The following is a 25,153-nucleotide window of genomic DNA, read 5'->3' as shown; positions in this document are numbered from 1 at the left end:
CAGGTTACCTAAAAATCAGGATCTGGTGCATCTCTAGCCTAGACTTTTCAGTCAGTCTTTCACAACCCCAATCACGGGGTCCGGTTCAGCATGGAGTGAAAGCCCTTTGGAAGCGGCCAGTGCAGGCAGTGTGTCAGTATGCCAATGACTCTAAAAAATTGTTTGCGCCAACATAATAAAAAGGGCCCACGTGTGCGAGTAGACTATATGTTTCAACCCTTTTGAAGGATCCGGTATCCGGTTCCGTATGCGGCAGGATCCAAAAAATCAGGATCCGGTGCATCTCTATTAGAGATTAAGTTTAAAGGGACAGGTAGAGAGGAGAGGCAGAAATAGCAAGAAGGCAGAGGAAGAATAAGGTCCACGTATGTTGGGACCAGGTTCTTATAGGCGTAAGGTCCATAGTGGCTGGGTCTAGCACAAGTCATAGATAGTCACACTGAATTTGGGCACTCAGATGCGGCCCCTGGTGGCATCAGGGGTGAGGAAAAACTCCCTTTTGCTTGATTCATAGTTTGAAAGGGAAAAAGCTCAATGAGGTCTGAGAAAAAAACCCTATAGCCAGGAAGAAACCTCAGGCAGAGACCAGCGACCACCTAGGGAAGCCCCCTGCCAGGGCTGGTTATGAACAGTAAGGACGCTGTGGCAGCTGGGACACTGTGACGCCTTGGCAGCTTGGAGCTGGCAAGGGTGAAAAGGTGGGTCTTCAGCTGCTTCTTGAAGGAGTCGACGGAGCTGGCAGATTGGCTCTCGATGGGATCTGGATCGGATCATTACTGCCAGGTCCCAACTGAAAAGAATATGTGTTCTAATGAAAGTGAAAGCACAACTGAGAAACTCCAACTCCCATTGTCATTGTGACACAGCACTCCACAGAACGAAATTACATTTGCCTCACCCGTGCAAGGGGGCAGTCCCCAATGGAACCCCAAGGGAGCAGTGCGGAGGGACGGTACCATGCTCAGGGTACCTCAGCCAAGGAGGAGGATGGGGGAGAGCACTGGTTAATTACTCCCCCCACCAACCTAGCGGGTCGGCAGTCGAACCAGCAACCTTTGGGACAAGTCTGATGCCCTAACCGTTTACTGCCCAATGCACTGCCAAGATAATAATATCAATATAACTGTAAAGGAAGCCATGGCCTAGTGGTTAAAAAGATGAGCTTGAGATCAGAGGATTGCATGTTTGAATCCCACCCTTCCACTCTCTATTGCACTCCATGGCTGAAGTGCCCCTGAGCGGCTAACCCCACACTGCTCCAGGCCAGGGACAATAAGCATGACTATAACCCTGTTGGTGTGGCCTGGGCGCCGCCCTCTTGACCTGGTGTATTGATATTTCAGTTCAGGTGTCGTTAATATGCCTAAGTTACCTACGTTTTGTGTCTGAACTTCTCTCAGAGTGGAGTGAGGGGACGTCCTGAAGATGAGCTACCCTGGGGTGCCACCAGGGGGCTCTGATGAGCCAGACAAGAGGGAAGCATCAGACACGCCTGTAGAAGAAGCAGCATCAGAGTCTGCACTACCACCAGGGGGCCCTAATGAGCTGGAGAGGAGGGAAGCAGTAGCATCAGAGGAGCCCCTGCCTGGAGAAGATGCAACAGATAAGTCTCTACCACAAGGGAACCCTTTGGGGCAGGAAGAAGCAGCAGCATCAGAGGAGCTCCAGCCTGGAACATGGCCTCAGGTGCCTGGAGAGGAAGAAAGAGTCCAGTCACATGGAGATCTGCCAGGGGTTCAGGCCCACACAGCAGATCCAGACATGCAGAAGAGGTAGGATACCTGTAGAAGGGGTTCAGCTTATAACAAGCACTGTGGCTGCCTGAACAAAGCACCAAGTCAAACCAACAAAACATTATTATAATAAAAGTACTCTGTGTACTGTAGTTATTACATTACATTACACTTAGCTGATGCTGGGGCTCTGAAAATGACACCCAAAATGATTGGTCGGACTTGTGAGGTCTTCTGGTTAAACACTGATGGGGTTTCCTTTCTATTTATAGCTTTTCATGAGAGTGTTTCTACTTGTATCTACAAGGGGAAAAAATCATGAGGCTATGTTGGGCACAAAAATGTCTTCTGAAGGCCTAAACAAAGCACAGCCAAAAACTCCAGTACAATTTGTATCATCTTTGAGGGAATGCTATGACCATGCAGGATCATACAGACCAAAACTGACAGTTTTGCAACAAAGGATTCCTACATGGTTTAGTTCTTGGGCTATGGGCTTGTGAACTTTGACAAAAAAAGAGTGTGAACAAAATGGGCACCCCCCTCCCCCAGTAAAATTGACTGTAACACGGAGAGTATAGTACATCTTACATTTAAATAAATGTACAGTGTTTCTCTTATGTACCATGGGTACACTTGGTAATATTTTCAGAATGTTTTGAGACCTAAGTGTGTGTTGAGCACCTGTTCATTTGACGTGGAATGACCCTGATGTTTTCACTTTATTCGAAGCAACTTAGAGTTATTATTTGCCCTTGCTCAAGGGCACTTCAGCCACGGAGATGTACTGTAGGGAGAGATTAGGGGGGATTTGAACCTGCAAGATCTAGATTGAAAGACCAATTCTCTAACCACTAGGCCACGGCTGCCCCGGTTATGATGTTAATTTGTATTTTGGTCTTCCAGAGATCTGCAGGAGACACCAGAGCCAGGCACTGCATGTGAGAGGCAAGGCAAGGCAAGAGAGAGGAGAAGTCCACCGTTTATTAGACCTAACTTCGCATTGAAAAAAGACAGGTACACCTCCTATAACTCCTATAGTTCCATGAGAGAGGGGCGAGTTGGCGAGCAAGCAAGAAGCTAGTAACTAGCAGCGATGTGTGTGAACGTAGCTTTATGCTGCCTGCAACATCATTGGTGAAGATCACATGGCAGCACTGCTGAATACACAAATGTGGATGTTCTGTGGTTATGCAAATGGCTTTATACAGTGCATACCCCAAAGCATACCCGATGTGCATATCCATAAGCATAAGCCTCACATGTGGATAACAGGTCCTCATACCCTCCTCATTTGAGAATCAACATGCACACCAGTGGCTTGCAAACCTTTTATTGCTCGCTAAATGAATCATCACATATGGTTTGTAAATAGCTCCTAGCCTTGTGTGCTCTGGGGACAAGCAACTATGGAGCAAACGGAAGATGTAGTCTGTCTTGAGAATGTAGGTATGAGGTCTGTTTGAGTGTAATGTTTTCTCTTTAATGTGAGCATTTATTATGTGAGCAACCATTTCAAAGAAAAAACCCTCTGATATCTGTAAATAATAAAACCTAATGTGATTTAACAGACACCTACAGAACATACAGCCTCAGCACCTACGGCATCAGGAGAACCAATCACAACAAGACCCACAGCATCAAGATGTTCAGTCTCAGTCCCGTTGTAAAGAGCACAGAAGAGAGCTGGAGTTCTTCTGCACAACTGACCAAAGAGCAATCTGCTCACACTGTTTTCTGTTTGAACATAAAGACCATGCCATTGAACTGGTGAGTACATATGACGTGTGGTACAATTATTACATCTAGAGAATAAACCATGTAATTTAATATAATCTCTAATTTATTTCTTGCACAGATAGCAGAGGTTAAGGTCTCCACAAAAGGAGGTGTGTATATTGTATAATTATTTTAACTTTAAATGTAAATAATTGAAAAATGAAACGTTTTTGAGATTTCGCCAAGATTGTCACATATTCATTGCCATTTGCACCTCAGACATCCCTCCACCGGTCCAACTCCAGTTCACCAAAGTGTCTCCAGACTCAGTGACGTTACAATGGTCTCCACCTGAGGGCGCTCCTGGTCCACACAGGTATGCCGTAACCTGGAGACAAGTTCCAGAACAGTACAACAGGACAACATCAAATTGTCAAGTGGAGGTGACGGGTCTTCATCCACGAGAGGAGTACCACTTTAGTGTGGCCACCCTCAGCCAAGATGGCCGCCAGAGCTCATCTGTGGAGAGATTCATACACACAGGTAACGTTTAACAGAAATATATGTCCATTTGTAGTCCCATATACATATAAACAGGACAATGGAAACCTATGTCTGGCCTATTTGGAGAAGATTAGTTTCATGGGGTGACCTGGGGTAAATAATAAAAGTCCTGTCCGTCAATGAAGCAGCGTACAATAGAAAGACTCTTCCTGTGTTGAAGCCGAAGAGTGAAAAGCATTTGTGGTAATTCCTTTGTGGATTATTTCAATTGGTGGAATTCACTGAATGCCTTAGGTTTACAGTAAGGCTGGCATTTGCCTGAGCACCTGGAATCTGGTTAGATTGCGTCCTGACCTCCCTTACGAAAATCTGCAAGGGTTTACTATGGTTTTACCATGGTTTTTAATGCAGTAGCCATTTGTATATAGTAACCATGTTTCTATCATGGTATGTCATGGTTATGCTAAGTCTTCTGAACCAACAATAGTTTTACTATGCCTTATCCATGGTAGTAATCATGGTTTTACTATGGTATGCCATGGTGATTCTAAGTGCTATGAACCAACCATAGTTTTGCTGTTTGCTTTATTCATAGGACTTCAGTGGCTACCATAGCTGTAGCTCTTATGCAAATTAACCATCATTTTACTATTAAAACTAACCATGGTTTTACTATGGTTTATAGTTGTTCATGGTTTTCGTGTTTTTTAGGTAACCATGTAAACCATGATTCGTGACTATGATTTCACCATGATTTAACTACAGTACAGTATATCACATAAGTGAGTACACTCCTCACAGTTTTTGCAGATTTGTGAGTAAATGGCAAACTTTGTACAGAAATGAATGTATGTTCAGTTTAGCAAATGAAGACCATTTTGAGGAAATGCATCTCTTCTCATATTTTAGAGATTCCAGTCCCAGAGAGTCTGGCTGTGAGCTCCATCACCGGATCATCTGCTAGAATCAGCTGGAAGGTGCCGTCTAAGATGCAGAAGACTCCACACAGTTTCCTGGTGTCGTACCAGAGAGAAGGGAGTGAGCCAAACTACATCTCTTCCAAGTCTTGCAACACAGTCATAACCGGCCTGACACCAGGGACTGACTACACTGTTCGAGTCCAGACTGAGCTCCAACACGGAGGGAAAAGCCCGCCTGCTTCTCTTCAGATACATTTAGGTAAGAAAATTACTCTATTTACTGAACTGAGGAGTGTATTATACCATGTCTACTATGTGGAGAGAGCGCAGCCCATTGACCCATTCAGAATTATGCAATGTCAATGCAGGTAGGTTACAGGTGACTGTACTAGCCGGGGTTGGTAAGGGGTTCACGATTCGATGTGCATCACGATATACATGCACCGATGCGATAATATCACGATGCATTGCGATAGGCTACATGTATTATTACTTCATTAATGTATTTTTTTCACCTTTGCCAACATTATACAATAACAATATACATAAAAAATATAATAGTTTATACGTAGAATAGGTTGCAAAAGGCTACTAATCATTTCATGATGAGGATTTGAAGCTTGGGAGCAATATCACATCACATATCATGTGTCCTTTCAAAGTTCTGTTACCCTTTAGTCCAGAAAACAACCACATAACAATACAGCGCCCTGGCATCGCAATACAGTATCGTGACTGCATGTCATGATTAATCACGTTTCGATGCAATATCGTCACAGCCCTACCTACTTTTACTGTTCTTGGGTTGGCGCCAACGAGAGATAGATAGATAGGAGGGTTCAATGACGTCATAACAGTGTAGTATGGCTTGGCCACGAGGGTAGTCACATTTCTACTACGGTCAGTACCTGAGGCATCAGAGTAAGGTGCTGTTTCCACGTAGCTGGATATTTTTATATGTGGATATTTTTTTCTCCTGGTTGCATTGGTTTTGCATTGGTTTTGGCCTTCTGTTTCCACGTAGCAGATATTTTAAATCCAGGTATAAAAAGCAGGAGAAAAAAATATCCAATTTAGGGGGCTTAAACGCACCTGTTACAATGGAGTATTTATTTTTTATCCACATATTCTGCGTTAACACCTAAACAGGTGAAAAAAATTAAGCCTTGCGAGCCATCCTACGTACTTCTGCCAAAGGATTGGGTCCACTACAGTAGTCTGGCCGTACTTCTCTGTGGAGTGCCTGGAGCAGTAGGATTTTGATCGCAACCCCCCCAGAAAACAGCCAATAAGCGCGTGGGGGCGAAAGGGGGAGGATGCTCGTGACAATGACGTACACATCTGCGGCAGAGCCATTGGTCTGAGCTATGTTGTTGTCAAGTAACTGCCGGCGATTGGGTGAGAGCTGTCCAATCATTTCAAACCATAACTGAGTGCAAACTTCCTGCTTCCTGCAATCGCGTCATAGCAAACAAATGCCAGACCATGAATACGAAATTAAATGGTAGTATTATGGGATGGTCAGGACCAGGCGAGAAAAAAATACCCAGCTAAAAAAAATATCCTGCTACGTGGAAACAGCACCTAAAGTGCAATGCCACTATAATCCTCTCCGCAGTCTTGATTATTCATTGCAAAGACTTCCTTTCAGCCTGAGTGATGTTGCCATGCCATACCAGTGATGCCTGTTGTGAGGATGCTCTCTACAAGTCCTCTACACTTCCTAAGCATCCTAATAAAGTACAGCCTTTGCTGGGCTTTTTTCACGATGGATGTGGTGTTTAGCCTCCAGCTTAGGTTTGATGTTACTTGCATGCCTAGGAATTTATGACTTTCAGCCCTCACCAGCTCTGTCCCTTTAATTTGCAGAGGCTGTAGGGGAGGAGGATGTTTTCTAAAGTCCACTATAATTTCCCTTGTCTTGTCTGTGTTGAGGATGAGGTCATTTGTCTCCCCATAGTCAATTATGTAGTTCACAACAGACCTGTATCCTGACTCATCCCCTTATTTGATGAGCCCCAGGATGGTAGTGTCATCAGCATATTTGACATGTGTTGTCATGGCTTGAGAGAAGGTCATGGGTACACAGCGTGAAGAGCTTAGGACTGAGGCAGCATCCTTGTGGAGATCCCGTACTGACTGTGACCTCAGAGGACACCCGCCCCCCAATTCTCACCACCTGTGGCCTCTCTATAAGGAAGTCCAGAATCGAGTTACAGGTGGGAGTTGGGAGAACAAGGTCTGTCAGTTTCTCAATCAGCCTGCCTGGGTGGATGGTATTAAAGGCAGAACTGTAGTCCAGGAAAAGCATTCTGACATACGCTCCGCTACTCTCCAGGTGCTCCAGTGTGTGGTGTAAAGCTATTGCTACTGTATCATCCACTGATCGCTTGGGACGATAGGCAGACTGAAAGGGGTCAGTAGTGTCCTGGACTGTATAATTTATATGGGCTGAGACCAGTTTAGGCACTTCATGGCAACTGATGTACAAACGTAAGTAACACAGGCCTGAAGTCATTAAGGGTTTTTGTGTCTGGTCTTTTTGGAACTGGTATAAGAGTTGATTTTTTTTTTTTTAATATGTGGGACAATCCCCTGCAATTACTGCGGACTGACTGCAGTTAATTTGGAGTTTCCAGATTTTGGGGAGTCACAATTTTTATCCATCATGGTTTCGTACCCACTGACCATGTGCACCGTGTCCATAAGCTACGCCCACGTGCCAATGCATCCCCCCCCCCCTCCAATTCTACTTTCTTTGGTTGGCACCGAGACATTGGTGGTGCATTATCAATGTGTTAATGGACTTCAGCACTTTCAAACAAGTGTGTTTCAAATGTGTAGTATTGTTTATGTAGGCCTATGTTTAGGATAATATAACATTTGTCTGTGACATGATTTACAGAATAAACAAATAAGCAAATAAGCAAATGTTCATTTTCATTTTAATATTTTAAAGTAATTTAATATTAAGCTTGGCATTTAGTTGGTTTGGACACTCAAGGATGTACACTGTGTGCAGAAGTATTAGGCAAACATGTTTTTTGACCACATTTTCTTTTTTATGCATATTTTCCAACAGGAATCTATATGAACATGATAACTTATTGAATTTAAGCATTCAAGGCCATGCTTATTTGTATAAAAAGATAGGGGTGTGGTCGAAGGTGCCCAACACCTTATGTCAGGTGTGCATAATTATTAGGCAACTTTATTTTCTTCTGGGAAAATGGGCCACAAAATAGATCTAACAAACTTTGAAAAGTCTATGAACAATTTTGAAGTCTTGTAGTGGGATGTGGCTGTCTTGGAATTGGCAAAACGTTGGTCATGTTAGCACAGAACTATCAAATGCACCGTTAGAAAGTCATCAGTCTCATAAGAAATGTCACTGCCAAAAATTGAGAAGAATTTAAGGTGAAACTACAAAAAAACCATTACCCTGCAGTCCTACCGTATTCCAGAACAGAAACCTACACAGAGTGTCCAGAAGAACAGGGTATTAAGCACTCGGAGACATGGCTAAGGTAAGAGGGGATGACACCAGACAACCATTTAACAAGTTAATTAAGTCAAGACTGGGTCAAAAATACCGGGGTACACAGTTTTCAAAGGTCTTATGGATGTGGGAAAGTGACTCTTGACAGACACAGTGGATGAGCCCATGACTGGATCTTTGAGAGGAAGAAATTGCATCTTTTAAGAAGACATTTGGTACGTTTACATGAGGCATTTAAATCCGATTTAACTCACTTTAAATCTCATTAAAACTTAATTCCACTTTAAAAACATCATGTAAACACTTACCGAACAGGATTTAAGTTTATTCCGATTTAAACTTAAGTCCGATTAAAGTGGGTGGTTTATTCCTCTTTTAAATCCGATTAAACACGTTCCTCTGTCATGTAACCTTTTAATCAGAATTACAATAAATCCGGTCGTTCCACGCATGCTCGTTGACCACACGATGGCGCCAAGAGCCCGTGCTCTTTGTCAGTGAGAAAAAGATGGCGGCACTTCCTGTTGATTTTCACATGAAAGTTTTGCTTAATTTAAAGTCCCTAAGCGACTATAAATGTTGTGGCTTCCATATATTGATGTAAAAGTGCCCCACGAAGTAATTAAGCACAACAAAGTTACTCCACATCACCCTTTCACCAGTTCGTTTTTCTAAGCTAGGAGGGTGCTAACTAGCATTTGAAAGAACCAGACCCAAAGGGGATTTTACCAGCCTTGAGTCCACTGAGGGAATTCATTTAAGGGCTGAAGATAAGCTTGTGTCCCCGTAGTTCCCCGGAGGTTTGGCGACCACGCCCCCACGCCTTATTTGGCTCACTCAGCACGTGCGTCCTCAGTCCAATCGCAATGCTTTATTTTCCCCAGGCATTTAATCGCATTTAAGTGAAATTGCCATGTATACACGTCGCAAAATAACTCTTAATCCGATCTACTTAAATCCGATCTATTAGATCCGATTCAAAAACATCATGTACACGTAGCAAATGGTATTTCTGCAGTACTTTGCTGGCATTTGAGTGGAACTCAGGAACTCATCTTAGTGTGCACATTACTGATCTAGCCATAGGCTAATCTACCTGGTCCATTAACAGTCACTTTCACTAGTTCACAAAACAATTGAAAAACCTGTCTAAAGACGTTTTTTGACCCAGTCTTGACTTAAGTTTCTTGTAGAGTGGTATTCAGGTTTCAGCCTGTTTTACCTTGGACATGTCTCTGAGTGCTGAATACAGTGTTCTTGTGGACACTCAATGTAGGTTTCAGTTCTGGAATATAACAACACAACAGGTAGTTTTGTGGTAGTTTCATCCTAAATTCTTCTCAACCTGGCAGTTACTTTGTAAGCACATGTCATGTGACACTGATGGCTTTCTAACAGTGCATTAGATGGATATGACCAATATTTCAAGACAGCCACACCCCTCTGAAGTACTTCAAAATTGTTTGTAGTCTTTACAGAGTTTGTTAGATATCTTTTGTGGCCCATTTTCCCAGAAGAAAACAAATTAGCCAAATAATTATGCACATTAATTATGGCCTGATATAGGGTATTGGGCTCGTACAATGACACTATCTCTTATTATACAAATATGCATGATCTGGAATGCTTACATCCAATATGTGTTCATGTCCATAAAGGCTGGTTGCTAACAATATGTATAAAATGGAGAATATGGTCAAAAATTTTGTTTGTCTAATAATTCTGCACACACACACACACACACACACACACACACACACACACACACACACACACACACACACACACACACACACACACACACACACACACACACACACACATGATTTGTGGTACATTAAAAATACATGTTGAAAATGTTTAAAAATGTTTAAAAAGTATAAATATATAGGCCTACTGATTTTAAAACAGCTGGTATCTAAAACCAGGCATCCTAAAGTAACCGTATTAAAAACCGGGTATCAAATACAGTATATCACGAAAGTGAATACACCCCTCACAGTTTTGCAGATTTTTGAGTATATCTTTTCATAGGAAAGCATTATAGAAATGTAACTTTGACACAATGATTAGTGACCTTTTAACAACATATTCAACCGCTTAAATTTCTTGTTCACTCAGAAAAAAACAAAATACAGCCATTAATGTTTGAACATGTACTCACAAAAGTGAGTACACCCCAGATTAAAATCCGGTACAGAAGGGGCTATGTTGGCTCGAATCGTCTCGAAATGAAAAGGGATGACAAGGGAGGTCATCAGTGTGCGTTTCAACCTTTCTTTGCATTGAACTTTTAAATTTTGAGTCTGCATCTGGCTTAAATAGATTGGTGTGAGATTTGAATGCAATCCTATGGAGAATATCATGATCTGCTTCAGTAGCTTCTAAAGCAAATTTGTTTATCTTGGTCTCTTCAGATCACACAACATGGTTCCAGTGATCCATATCCTTGGTCTGTTCATCTCTCTTGAGACCAAGATAAGCAAATTTGCTTTAGATGGTGTCAAGCATGTGTGGTGGTAAACAAGTGAGTTTTACAAAAAAGGTGTATCCTCTCATAAGCCAAGCATGGTAGTGGGACTGACATGGTTTGGGGATGCATGTATGCTGTCAACATTGGCAATCTGAAATACACCTAAAAGAAACATACATGTCAACATGCACTGTGACTACTGAAGCAGATCATGATATTCTCCATAGGATTGCATTCAAATCTCACACCAATCTATTTAAGCCAGATGCAGACTCAAAATGTAAAAGTTCAATGCAAAGAAAGGTTGAAACGCACACTGATGACCTCCCTTGTCATCCCTTTTCATTTCGTTTCATTTCGAGACGATTCGAGCCAACATAGCCCCTTCTCTACCGGATTTTAATCTGGGGTGTACTCACTTTTGTGAGTACATGTTCAAACATTAATGGCTGTATTTTGTTTTTTTTCTGAGTGAACAAGAAATTTAAGCGGTTAAATATGTTGTTAAAAGGTCACTAATCATTGTGTCAAAGTTACATTTCTGTAATGCTTTCCTATGAAAAGATATACTCAAAAATCTGCAAAACTGTGAGGGGTGTATTCACTTTCGTGATATACTGTAAAAAGGATCCCCAGCCCAGTAAGTGTTGCTTTAAAGAAGGTTGCAAGTTCAAATCCCACACCAACCATATGTGCATTTGACAATAGAAAACTGCTATGGTCAGGCCCAAAAGGCAAGCATTTTCTTCAAGAATGCAGTCTCGTTTTAAATTTTATTTTAATCTGCTCCTGGATGTTGATGGATCACAGTGTGATGGGTTGGATTACAGGTTCTATTAAAATTATTTCTTGATTTGAAAGGTAGCAGCCAGACTTGGGGCAGCTATGAAGTATAAGATTAGATTAGATTAGATTCAACTGTAGATTAAAAAGAGAAGTAAGAATTAAACAAAGTTTTAAGAATTAAAAGAGTTTCTCTTTGTCCTTAATGGACAGATTATAGAGTTGCGTAGCTCTAGGGACAAATGATTTCCCCAGTCTGTCCGTCCTGAATTTCAGTGCTCTCAGCCTCCAGCTGAACACACTCTTCTGTTGGATGATTGTGTTGCAGAGTGAGTGCGCCCTATTGTCCAAGATGGTGAGCAGTTTGCTCAAAGATCTTCTATACACTGGTACACTGGCAACCACAGACAGATAGAACATAGTGAGAAGTGTGTTGCACACATTGAAAGTTCGTAGTTTCCTGAGGAAGTATAGCCAACTCTGTCCTTTTTTGTATACTGCATCTGTATTGGCAGACCAGTCTAGTTTGTTATCCAGATATACCCCCAGATATGTGCTTACAATCTCCACCTCAACACCATCAATGGCGACAGGTTCCAGAGCTGGCTTGGACCTCCGAAAATCCACCACCATCTCCTTGGTCTTTGTGGTGTTGAGTTGAAGGTGGTTGATTTCGCACCAATGCACAAAGCCTTCCACCAGACTCCTGTACTCCCCCTCCAAAAGTTGTCCAAAATAATATGATTAGTCACAGATACCTCCTCATTTAAATAGGGGGGCAATTACTTTTTAACAAAGGCTCATGCAGGTTTGGAAAGCATTTTTCTTTTAGTAGATGAAATTATCACTGAAAAACTGCATTTTATGTTTACTTGGGTCAGTAAGGGCCCTGCCGCGGCCTAACGGTAGGGCACTCGTCTGTCATTTAGCTGACACGGGTTCAATTCCCGGCCCGGGTCATTTGACCCCTCCATATTTCTCTCCCCATTCGCTTCCTGTCCACCTCGCGAACTGTCCTGTCATCAATAAAGTTGTAAAAGACCAAAAAAAAATCTTTAAAAAAAAAATCAGTAAGGGGGAAATACTTCCCCACATCACTGTATAGTATGTTGAACATGTTTTGAAAGAATTTTGTGAGGATTGGTCAATCTATATGGGAATTATAAAACATTTGTGGGGTCTTTTATGACCACGAGAGCCGAGGATCCATGAGATGCTCAACATTATAATTTCGAGACGACCGAAACATAAGCTTTTGTCATTGAGAGCAAATAGAAGGCTTTTGTATAGTAAAGTATAAATAGTTTTTTTTTTTTTTACAGGAATGGTAGCAGTGTTGCGCTTTTCCACTTTTTAAAATTTGTAAGGATTGACCAGTTTTTGGAGGTGTAAAACCTCCTACCACCACTCGGGGCAACTTGCATCTATGTAATAAATACCTGATCCACAATTTCCAACCATATTTTACTTTAACTGTAAGGCGACCCTGTACCGACCCGAATGACTTTGAACTTCAACTTGATCTTCATTCCGCAATTGTTTATAATCCAGGTGGTGTAATAAACCCAGGAACATTATATATCATTGGAAAGCTTAGACCCTCAGGAACACACCATTTGAACATATTTTATGTGCATTATTATCAATTTATTACACAATGTCACCTTTCAAATTTGACCCCCCCTAAGCAAGCCCCGCCTGATGTCTCCCTACCTTCCTAGGATGAGTGGACATCCAAACATGAAGATATCCTTATCACCATGGTCTCAAAATGTCTGTTATAATCTAAGGTTTATGAAAATATATCCTTTTTTGACTGTATTTCAACCACAAGCTGTACAACTCAAACTAAACCCCTCTATTGTGAAAAAAATAAACGATAACAGGTTTTTTCCCCCTCAAGCATTGTGCTGTTTTCGCCTGCACTTCCATATTTTTCATATGATCAATGGTATTTCACATGATCCTCAGACCCTGTTGATTACCACTGGAGTGGCTCTGTGAAATTCCTACCCTAACAGACAAGCCTTAGAAGAGAAGTAGGCAGGTCCTGTTTTACGCAGCTTTGTGTTGGCTCATTTGAATGACTGCAGCTCCCTCAAAGCAAGGGATAGCCACTCCATTCAAAGACTGAATGATAGTCTAGAGTCCATGTTTTCAAATGAGTCATATAGCTCTTCTAAAGCCCATTGGGAAACTCCAACTCCCATTGTCATTGTGACACAGCACTCCACAGCACACAAGTGAACAGTGAGACCTTATTTGTGGGGTGCATTTTGACTAATCAAAAGGTCTACAATAAAACACATGGCAAAGCGCATGTGCATATCCACATCTTGGGAAAGGTCATATATAGCTGTAAACCCCCTTTGACAAACAGCTTTAGTAGACCTGTGAGTAAGTATCAAATGTGTTTCCAAGGCCAAATGTATCAGCTAAACTGCTGAAATGTAGTAATTTCCAAGTTTCTAAAGTTTCTAAAACCGCCTGTCAGAAAAAAGATGTTCAAACCCCTGTAAGTCCTTGGCAGTACATCACAACATCTTCCTGTCACTTCCTGTGGATTCTACAGAGTCTCTACTTTCAAATGGTACCAGCCACTCACTTCACGTGTCAAAGTATGCAGGCACAGGAACCATTTAAGTAGACATTGTGCAAAACCTCAAAAACACTCAAAAATAGCCCTTAAGGGCAAGGGGTTAAGAATTCTATGGAATGCTGTCAAAAACTGTCCTGACTCGTCGGGGCTTGTTCTTGGCTGTGCTGTGATTGGTCAATTAACATTCTAGAGCGTGGCCTAGTTAAAGGTATATTTAAGACTTTAAGACATCCCTCTGCTTCCTCCCCCAGGAGTCCCCCTGTCTGATCTGCTGTCTGCCGTGGGCCTGAGCAATCTGCAGGGAGGGAAGCTCACTCTCAGCTCAGTCCTGGAGATCAACAGTAACATGCTGTGCGATACACCAGCACAAGGTTCACAGCAACTATCATGGCTGTTCTTAAAGAAACTCATGATGTCCAACCTAAATGCAAGAAACCTACAATGTGACCAACTAATGCATATGTCTAGCTCTACGAATGTTACTGAGGATTCTTATGATGCTATGAATCCTCTAGATTTGATTACTGCTCTCTTCCACTGTGCAGATCCTTTCCTGCAGCAGGAAATAGTCTCCAAAATGTTTATGTGCCAGTTTGCTGTTCCGTTGCTGCTACCAAACTGTGACACACAACAGAGCACTCTGATGCTGTGGGCCATGCGGGATCTAGTTAAAAACTACAAGGCTCATTATTCATCAGGTGAAGGGGCTTGTGTAGAGGGAGCTATAGTTGAAAATTACAAAACTCTTTCTTCATCCGGTGATGTGACATTGGTAGAGGGCAGGATTGTGGAGATGGAAATTGCCATGGTGTCTTTCGTTAGGGTAGGTGAGAGCAGTTTGTATAAATCTCAAACACTGAATAAATTGATCAGTAATTCTTCGCAACCCAATGAACCATTTATCCATCATGATATGCCATGTGGTGATGTGCCCAGGAGAATCTCAGATGGGCTGGTTGAAGTCAGCTGGTATCTGCCCTGTGGGAACAAAAACATTGACATATTCACACAGCCAGTGGCCGTGGCCAACCTGAGAGGAGACAGCAGGTCATTTGAAGCTCAGGTGTCCTTCCTGTGTCAGACCTCAGCTGCAGTTTTCATCTTCACTGACGACCCTGAGGGCGACCTCAGTCCTTTCACCAACACAAAAAGAAAAGCAGAGCTGTTCCTGGTCACCAACTCTCAGAGGAAGGATATCGTGGATGAACTCAAAAAGACTTGCAGACAACACAAACTTAAGGAGGACCATGTGATTATGAGAACAAATCAAAATGAGTCTGACTTTGTCAAAATCTTGCGACTTCTAGTAAAGAACATTGTTGAAAGTAATGTAGTGAAAACCAACATGATTACATTTACATCTACAGCTCGACAGATTGGTATTCTGGTAGATGAGGACTCAAGTGGATGTCAGAATGCCAAACAAAATGTTGAAGGAATCAGTGAGATGGTGAAGAATGTTGTGGCTTTTAAAGAGGAGCAGCTACCTTTGCATGGAACCATTTGGAAGGAAATCAGCCAGTTAGAGAAGGAGAGATACAGATTAAGGAAAGCTAATAGAGACCAAGGGATACAGCATTACACAAGTGCACTGGATACACAGGAACAGGAACTAAGAAAACAACAGCATCAGAGAGATATATCAGATGCCATGGCCAATTTTATTGCCGGAATTTCACAATCAAACAAAGAAAGTCTCTACTTCCTGAAGTGGCTTAAGATTCAGCTAGACACTGTCAGTAGAAATAATCTGTCCACATTAAGACAGCTGTACAAAGATTGTTGCAGAAAGAATCTACAGGACAATGAGCTGATTAAAATGTTAGATGAGCAGATCTCCAACTGCTTGTTGGGTCCAGAGCACTTTTTCCGAGAGCTAGGGCAGATTTATGAGTGTGCTTGCTCCCTTACACAAGATAATCCAGCCAGACAACAAGTCCAGCACCTGCCACGCTTGTGTGCTCAGATGCTGCTGGATGGGTTTCCAGTGGAGCTGGTGGATGGGGATGCTTCCAACATACCAATGAAGTGGATATCAGCAGTCTTGACTGAGCTACATCAGCTGGTGGACAAGAAGAGCAGGATCCTGGTGTTGACTGTGCTGGGGGTGCAGAGCACTGGGAAGTCCACCCTTCTCAACACCATGTTTGGGGTACAGTTTGCTGTCAGCAGTGGACGATGTACCAGAGGAGCGTTCATGCTGCTGATTAAGGTCTCTGAGGAACTCATATCTGAGCTCAAATGTGACTTCATCATGGTAATCGACACAGAGGGACTGATGTCACCTGAGCTGGCAGCACTCGACATAAGTTCTGAACACGACAACGAACTCGCAACCCTGGTGATAGGGCTCAGTGACATCACCATCATCAATGTTGCCATGGAGAACAGCATTGAGATGAAAGATGTTCTACAGATTGCAGTTCATGCCTTTCTGAGGATGAAGGAGGCTGGGAAGAAGCGAAGATGTCTGTTCGTACATCAGAATGTGTCAGACATGTCTGCTCATGACAACAACAAGAGAGATCGGAATAAGCTGGTTGACCAGCTCAATGAGATGACTTGGGCAGCAGCTACGATGGAGAAGAAAGCAGCCAACACTAAGTTCACTGATGTGATGAAATATGATCCTGACAAAGACAGCTACTACATCCCTGGACTTTGGCATGGAACCCCACCAATGGCCCCTGTGAGTACTGGCTACAGTGAAACTGTGTATGAGCTCAAGAAGAGTTTGCTTGGCCTCTTACAATCTGATGAAATCATTTGCAATGATGCAGTCAAGTTTCAGAAGTGGACTGAGAGTTTGTGGAAGTCTGTGAAATTTGAGAACTTCATCTTCAACTTCAGAAACAGTTTGGTGGCTGATGCCTACTCAGATGTATGCACTGAGTACAACAGCTGGGAGTGGACATTCCAAACAGAAATGAACAGCTGGCGTGTTGCCAAGACAACAGTGATTTCTAATTGTGGGCTCACCGAGAAGAATGTCAACATCAGTGAGTTACAGACTCAAGTCAGGGACATGTTGCATGAGGCCTCAGTGAAACTAGATAAAGAACTGCAGACAATCAAAGACAATATTGAGAAGTACTTTCAGCAAAAGGACAACAAGGTCCACTTAGTGGAGAAATACAAACAAGATTTTCATACCAGTGCCACAACTCTCAGACAGCAGACTTGGCATTCTGTGAGACAATGTTTGGAGCAGGCCGTTGAAATCAGAAAAGGTATGGAGAAGGTAAACACCATCAAGGACAAACAACGAAAGACCATTGAGACAAAGGTCCTAGAGCTCATTAAACAATGTCATGGAAGAGGGACTGACTTATCTGAGGATGATGTTAAGGAAGAATTTGACAAAATGTGGAGAGAGGGCATGTCTGAGCTTTCAAATGTGGACCTTCAACAGACAGATGTCCATCAACATGCTTTACATCTATTGAAGGAAAATTTAAGAGAAAAGAGTGGGTGTGTTTCTGAAATACTCAGCCAGGTTGATCTGAAAACTAGTGGGCAGGGGGAGTTCACAGTTAAGGAAGACTGGTTTCCAAACTGGGATGACAGAAAAAGAATATACTTTAATGTCCTTAGACATGCTGATAGAAGAGCCTTCCTAATAAAAAGACAAAAGATGTGTAATGACATAATTACAGAATGCCGCAGTCTGGTTAAAGACCACATTGATGCCATGAAGAGAGACAATACAGATTACAATGACACATACATTAAAGAGATTTTCAAATGTATTGATGACAAAATACCAAAGCACAAGATTTCTGATATGTGTGAAACTTATCTGAAGATTCATGTCATGGGGTTTGTAGCATGTGAGTTCCAGAAAGCCCATGATGAGTTCAGGTCCTACAACGATCCACGGGAGCATTTAAATCGGTCTAAAGACACATTCCTTGAAAGTTTTCTGGCATGTTTTTATGAAAAAGACCAATGTTTGAAGAAAGCTAAGCAATTCAGTGGAAGATGTGTGAAGCCTACAGTAAAGGATTGCATGTCCATATCACCTGAAGAAATTGAGAGAAAGGTCTTTCAGCTCATTAAACACTGCTGGGAAAGAAACACTGATTTGTCTGAGCATGAGCTCAACAAAGAATTTGACAATATGTGGAATGAGATCAAGTCAGAGATTCCAAAATTACAAAAGATAGTTGTTCATCAAAATGCTTTACATCTACTGAAGGAAAATTTAATCGCAAAGAGTGGACACGTCTCTGAGATGCTGAGCAAGGTTGATCTGAAAACTAGTGGACAGGAGGAGTTCACAGTTAAAGAAGATTGGTTTTCAAATTGGGAGGACATAAGAAGAAGATTGGCTAGTGCCATTAGACATCTTGGTGGAACAGCCTTCCTTGAAAAAAGAGAAGATATCTGTAATGACATAATTACAGAATGTCACAGTCTGGTAAAAAACCACATTGGTGCTATGAAGGGAAACAACATAGATTACAATGCCACATACATTAAAGAGATTCTCAAATGTATTGATGACAAAATACCTGCAAACAAGATTTCTGATGTGTGTGAAGCTAATCTGAAGATTCATGTCATTGGTTTTGCAGCAAGTGAGTTCCAGAAAGCCCATGATGAGTTCAGGTCCTACAACGATCCACAAGAGCATTTAAAGCGGTCTAGAGACACATTCCTTGACAGTTTTAAAGCAGTGTTCAATAAAAATGACCAGTGTTTCAATAAAGCAAAACAATTTACTGAAACATGTCTGAAGCCAGCAGTGCTGTGCTACATCTCTAAACATCTCGGCCAGGCAATAGCAGAAGAAATTAAGACAGGAGTTGAGGGAAGGATGTACACCACACGGGCCAATTTCCAGTTTGCTGTGTTAAAACAACTGCTTGATGAAATGTCATTTGAACAGTACAAGAACTACACATCATCATATTGGACATTTGTGAAAGATTGGATAAAGCAGCAGTTCATAGTAAGAATGGCTGCAAGTGGCCGGCTGCCTCAACTGGAGAAACAGCTCTTATCAGATATTGTGCTGAAAATAAACGACACAATCACCATGTCTGCAGGAGAGACAGGGAACATAAAGGAGTTCATCCAGCATTTCTGCTCTGCCCTTCAGGAGCAGTTGGTTATACCAAGAGACGCCTTAGACAACTTTCTTTTTCTCTTGATTCTCATCAGTGTTGATATGGACCAGTTCATCACCAACCTCACAGACCTCATCAAGGATATGGAAATCTCTGTAGCTCAGGAGTATGACATGCGAGCAAGCCGTACGCACATCACTGAGATAATTGAGCAGCTGGCCCCTAAACCCCATGATCTCCTCTTTTCCAGTCTGTGTGGATGTGGACACCAGTGTCCCTTCTGTAAGACACCATGTGAAGCAGGAGTTCTGGGCCACACCACACACTTCTCCAACATGCACAGACCTCGAGCTTTTGGACGTTATACATGTCACGATTCAAAGAAACTCATTGCAGACATATGTACAACTGCTGTCCTCAGTGATGGCAGATTTAGTGGCCCAGACACAAATTGGGACTGGATCCCATATAAAGAGTACAAGGAGACCTATCCAGACTGGGACATAGCAGGAGATGCCAGTATTGAGGCCTCAGACTACTGGAAATATGTGATGAAGGAGTTCAACAGGGAACTGGCTAACTATTACAATGCAGAACCTGCAGACATCCCAGATGAGTGGAAGGCGCTTACGAAACAGGATGCACTGACAAGCCTGAAGAAGGCATTTAAAATGTAATACTTCAGAAATGCCTCAGGGGTGCAGATGTATGTGAGGAATGAGAAATGGGTCAATACATGTATATCAATATACGTAAAGTGCTTTTGAAGGTCCCAGCTATAGATAAGGCAAGGCAAGGCAAGTTTATTTGTATAACGCATATCATACACAGGTACAACTCAATGTGCTTCACAAAAACAAATTCAAAAAGAAAGGAAGCAAGAAAGAAACAAAGAAATTAGAGTCAAGTAAAACGAAAACATGAAACAACCATTTTCAACTTAATGTAAAATAAGTTTTGAGTTTTTATTACAAATGCATTATCACATGTATCTATGCTGTATGTACCATCTTGGATTTATTTTTCTTACTTTTGTATCATTTTCTGCAAGTGTGGGTAAGCTATTTTGGCATGTCTCTGACACAATTGTGGGAGCATCTACAGTGTGGTTACAAGACATTAAACTACAGTAGAAATGCACTCAAGAGAGTTCAGACCTCTGGCCAGGAAGCACAGTTTATTTTAATATGTGTGTCATGATGTGGTGTAATCAATGCAGATTTATACGGTATATACCGTAGGTGTGTGCTGTGTGCTATATCACCTGGTGTGTTTACTTCACCTGCCATTGTGGGATTGTCAAATGTGACTGGTCATGCTATTATATTCACTTATTGGACCTCACTGGTTGCTACTGGTGATATTGTTAAATGTGTTGTTGTAACATCTTGATGACTGGCAGCATGCCTTTCATCGCATAATTGTTTTACCACTGGACAATTTTAAGTGACACGGCTATCCAATACTTTTCCAGCACTTTTACAATGCAGTTGAATGGAATTACAGCATTACATTGTTGTTGGTATTGTTGTGCACATTATTGTTGTTTATACATTATTTTTTTTACAATACAGAAATATTGTGTTTTTATGCTTTGCACACTAAAGAAGGCACATGCGTTCGTGCAATGACAACACAATTTATGCAAGATGCAGCCTCCTTTTTGAGGAACTGGGTTGAACATTTGGGCCAGCACCACCCCACCCCACCCCCCCCCTCACACACACACACCGCTGAATTAGGGACATTAAACACAAACACACACACTGTTTCAAATGTCTTTGGTTTTAAGTGCAAATTGTGTTTTTTGCTCCACATGCCATCATTAGATTCATAATCACCATTAATATTGTAATATGTGAAATTTGTTAACATTTTTTTGTGAATAAAATCTATACACTGTGAAACTGATCAACATGTAAGTGTTTTATTGTATGAAGTGGCTTTAAAATCGCTTTTTTGAAGCGGCAGGAATACGCTGTATCAGGAGGGCGGAGTTGAGGCAGGTCACATGGTCCAGAAGGCGGAGTTGTGTGTCATGTGATCATTGAAGTGCATCGTGGGTAGTGTAGTCTGGTGGCGAGGTCAGACTAGGTCATCAGTACACTGCGGAGGACACTGGAAGCAAATATATACATTCATCAGCTTCTTGTCTTCAAATGCGTGTCAATGTCTGAATGTTTGTTTGTATGTGTGTGAGATAATGCTCTAACACGTGTGCCAGATTAAAACTAGCTGTGTGTGAGTAGGCTATGTGTGTGTGTGTGCATCTCGCATTTCGGTGTAGTGTTATCGGGCGAACACACCAGCAGCGACAACATTAAGTGTCAGAGAATCCGACAGAAAAGCGATACGAGCAATAGAAGGGACAGAGTATGTCTGTTAAATGCATTCCGACATTATCATTGGCTGTGGTGGCTGTCGCCGAACCGCATCATAGCTACTAAGTATTGTACCCCAAACACAACCCCACAATGACAATTTTTTTGACAATGACGATACATTTTTGAATCTAGAATCTAGCTCATTAGCACAATATTAGCTGAAGTCTAACTCCCAACAATTGCTCAAGTTGCTCAAATCGCTTCTATCACCTGCTCCTCCATATAAAGCCAATTACTTCCGTCACCGCTGTCGCTCCAGACGGTTTTGTTGTGTTTGTGCCATCAGGGTGACCTTACATGTGATAGAAGTGACAGAGTATGTCCGTTACAAGCAGAATACATGCTGTTGGTGCCATTTTCTATGTAACATTTATGCTCATATTTAGTTATTATTTTTGTATATATTTAATATTTGCATATAATAGAATTTTATTATAACTGCATTATTGCATTGCTATTTTATATTTTCTCTTAGTTTAACCTGCCTTTAGTTTAATGCTTAGAATGATCTAGAATGTATAGCCAATAGGAACTGACGCTGAGCAATGACGTTTTGGAGCTCGCGCATCTCGAGTGTAAAAACTGATGTGTGTTTGTCATATGTTGAAAACTTCAGATAAAGACGGGCGAACACACTGTTTCTACCGTCGTCGTTCAAACTTTAACACGTGTAGGACTCGTTCTTTCCGTCTGACTGAGTGGTTATTTGCATGGATCTCAAGTAAGAAATGGTCAACATTTTAAGAACGGACATTTAGCCACTACACACGCATTATAGCTCATTAGCATAATATTAGCTACAAACTGTTGCTCAAGTCGCCTCTTGTCACCCAAATCACTATTGTCTCTTCTGTTGCCAGCGACTCAATACAAAGTTAATGACTTCTGTTGCTGGAGTCACTCAAGTCGCGTCTATTTGTGCCATTAGAGTGTGTGTGTGTGTGTGTGTGTGTGTGTGTGTGTGTGTGTGTGTGTGTGTGTGTGTGTGTGTGTGTGTGTGACTCACGTGCGCTGCTACTGAAGCTGGATGACAGGTAGCTGCTGCCCCCAAAAGACCCTCCAGCTCCGAAGCCACCGCCCAGACCTGATAAATAAATAATAATAATATTAAAATAGGCCTAAAATAATAATAAATAAAAATACATTTATATAATTATATAAGACCCTCCTGTTCCAAACCTACCTGACAGACCTAAATAAACAAACTCTGACTTAGGCCCTAAATCCTGGCCAAGTAATAATGTTAGCAATAATAACAACAGCTATAATATCTAAGACGATACCTCCTCCCAGTCCTCCTCCCAGTCCTCCTCCAAGACCTCCTCCAAGACCTCCTCCGAGGCCACCGCCAAGACCTCCTCCTAATCCGCCTCCTAGACCTCCTCCTAGGCCTGCAGGACAGAAGACCAGAAGACACACACACACACACACACACACACACACACACACACACACACACACACACACACACACACACACACACACACAGGCGCATGTGAGTGTTACTCTCCCACTGACACTGCTGCAGATTGGTGCAGTAATGATTGACAGATGGCCTACCCAATCCGAAGCCTCCAGCTCCAGCTCCGCCTCCCAGGCCAGCTCCAGCCCCGCCTCCTGCTCCCCCGGAGACGGTCTTGGACATGTGGACGGTCACGCCCCCTCCAGACCTCAGCCTGCAGCCAGGTAAGTGGCAATGGAACAGTTACTTACTGAACAATAACTAACTAATTAAACAGCATCAGTTACTTACTGAACAATAACTAATGAATTAATAAGCATCAGTTTAGCCTACAAGTTCAGTCTACAAGTAGGATTTCTGTATGAATTACATATTTTGAGACAAGCTTCCACAGAAGAACGGTCAGTTAAGGTCCATGTTTAACGAAGGCCAACTAGTAGACTATGGCGTGGAACACTAGTAAACCTCCCTCCTATGACAAGTTTCCACAGAAGTTAGTAGACTATGGAATAGCCCTGTCGTAGACTATGGCGTGGAACACTAGTAAACCTCCCTCCCGAAGCCTCATACAGTGTCTGTAGCGGTGGGCTATCAGACTGGTCCTTTTTCGTGCCTCCCTGAACTGCTGCCTTGACTGTGTGGTGCAAAAAACTACATGCCGTGACGTCACACCGGTTATGCGAATTCATTAATCAGCATGAGTTATTTATTGAACATTATTATATGGTGTGACGTCATCGGTCGAATGCTCCATTCATTTCAACGGGGCTCCCCAACGTTCGCACGTCTGTTATTTTTCGATAACGGACGGGTTGGTCTATAACAGACCGCTGTCAATGGCAACAAGACTTTTCACTGCTAAAGCGACTTTTCAACAAGACTCTAATCAGCTGCTGTGATAGACAACACCTGTTGTCCTGGCTACCTAGCTGTTGCCTAGCGGTGTTCCACAACGGGTTTTGTTTTGCGCAGCAACAATCTTTTGACATTAAAAACTATAATAGACATTAAATAGGCCTAAAGAAATGTCCCCGCCATGTGTGAATCATTTAAGTATATCCATATAATAAGCGGGTTAACGTTCGGCGAGTCGGTCGCTTTGTGGAATAGCAGCACTTCAGAGAGAACAAGACTCTAAAGATTCTCTCTGTCGTGCTGCTATTCCACGGTAGCGACCTTCTCGCCGAACGTTAACCCTTACATAACTAACTACTTAGCATTAGTAGTTAGCATGGTTAGCATATAAGTACAGGCGACAGGGATGTCGAGGATCTGTGTGTGTGTGTGTGTGTGTGTGTGTGTGTGTGTGTGTGTGTGTGTGTGTGTGTGTGTGTGTGTGTGTGTGTGTGTGTGTGTGTGTGTGTGTGTACCGTGTCTCCTCCCCGTCCAGTAGCTTCTTGTAGGCGGTGATCTCCACGTCGAGACTCATCTTGCTGGCCAGCAGCTCCTGGTACTCCTGACCGTAGTGGGTGAGTTGCTGCAACACACACACACACACACACACACACAAATATACACACACACACACACACACACACCAGTGAGGTGCGGTCAACTTTATGGCTGGTGAGGCACTGACTTTTCCAATATCAGATTTTCAAATATATAATACTACAGCTACAGTTTTAGAAAATGTATCAAATAGGCCTACCGATAAGTTTCATATGCCATAGCTTTCTTAACATAAGTTAGGCCTACATAATAAAACATGCTGCATTTCCGTAGAGTAAATGCTACTAGATCTCTCACTCACACACACACACACACACACACACACACACACACACACACACACACACACACACACACACACACACACACACACACACACACACACACACACACACAGGATTCAAACAGTGGTTTCACATAAACCACACTGCACCATCACGGCAGAGGGAGAGGAGACGAGGAGAGAAGAGGAGAGGTGAGGAGAGAAGAGGAGAGGAGAGGAGAGGAGGAGAGAAGAGGAGAGGAGAGGAGAGGAGAGGAGGGGAGAGGAGAG

At 42.4% G+C, this 25,153-nt stretch overlaps 2 protein-coding genes across 2 annotated transcripts in view; one reads left to right on the top strand and one right to left on the bottom strand.

The window, feature by feature from the left end:
- Positions 1-1,425: 1,425 nt before the first annotated feature.
- LOC134453294 (interferon-induced very large GTPase 1-like) lies at positions 1,426-19,979 on the top strand. Its single transcript, XM_063204169.1, has 8 exons — positions 1,426-1,772; positions 2,640-2,674; positions 3,305-3,503; positions 3,829-3,995; positions 4,866-5,135; positions 14,482-14,928; positions 15,007-17,776; positions 19,397-19,979. The coding sequence occupies exons 1-8, from the start codon at positions 1,426-1,428 to the stop codon at positions 19,977-19,979; spliced, it is 4,818 nt and encodes a 1,605-aa protein (XP_063060239.1).
- A 1,253-nt stretch (positions 19,980-21,232) lies between these two features.
- si:dkey-183i3.5 (uncharacterized protein LOC566445 homolog) overlaps positions 21,233-25,153 on the bottom strand; it is a 28,650-nt gene continuing 24,729 nt past the window's right edge. The window contains exons 11-15 of the mRNA XM_063202291.1: positions 24,519-24,625; positions 23,247-23,362; positions 22,970-23,077; positions 22,693-22,770; positions 21,233-21,420 (exon numbers count right to left, since the gene is read on the bottom strand). Of these exons, the coding sequence (XP_063058361.1) occupies positions 21,401-21,420; positions 22,693-22,770; positions 22,970-23,077; positions 23,247-23,362; positions 24,519-24,625 (429 nt within the window). The 3' untranslated portion in view covers positions 21,233-21,400. The remainder of the gene's footprint in view (positions 21,421-22,692; positions 22,771-22,969; positions 23,078-23,246; positions 23,363-24,518; positions 24,626-25,153) is intronic.

Source organism: Engraulis encrasicolus, chromosome 7 (genome assembly GCF_034702125.1).
Source record: "Engraulis encrasicolus isolate BLACKSEA-1 chromosome 7, IST_EnEncr_1.0, whole genome shotgun sequence".
NCBI classification, from domain to species: Eukaryota; Metazoa; Chordata; class Actinopteri; order Clupeiformes; family Engraulidae; genus Engraulis; species Engraulis encrasicolus.
Note: the sequence above shows the minus strand (reverse complement) of the source record. Positions and strands in the feature narration are given on the sequence as shown.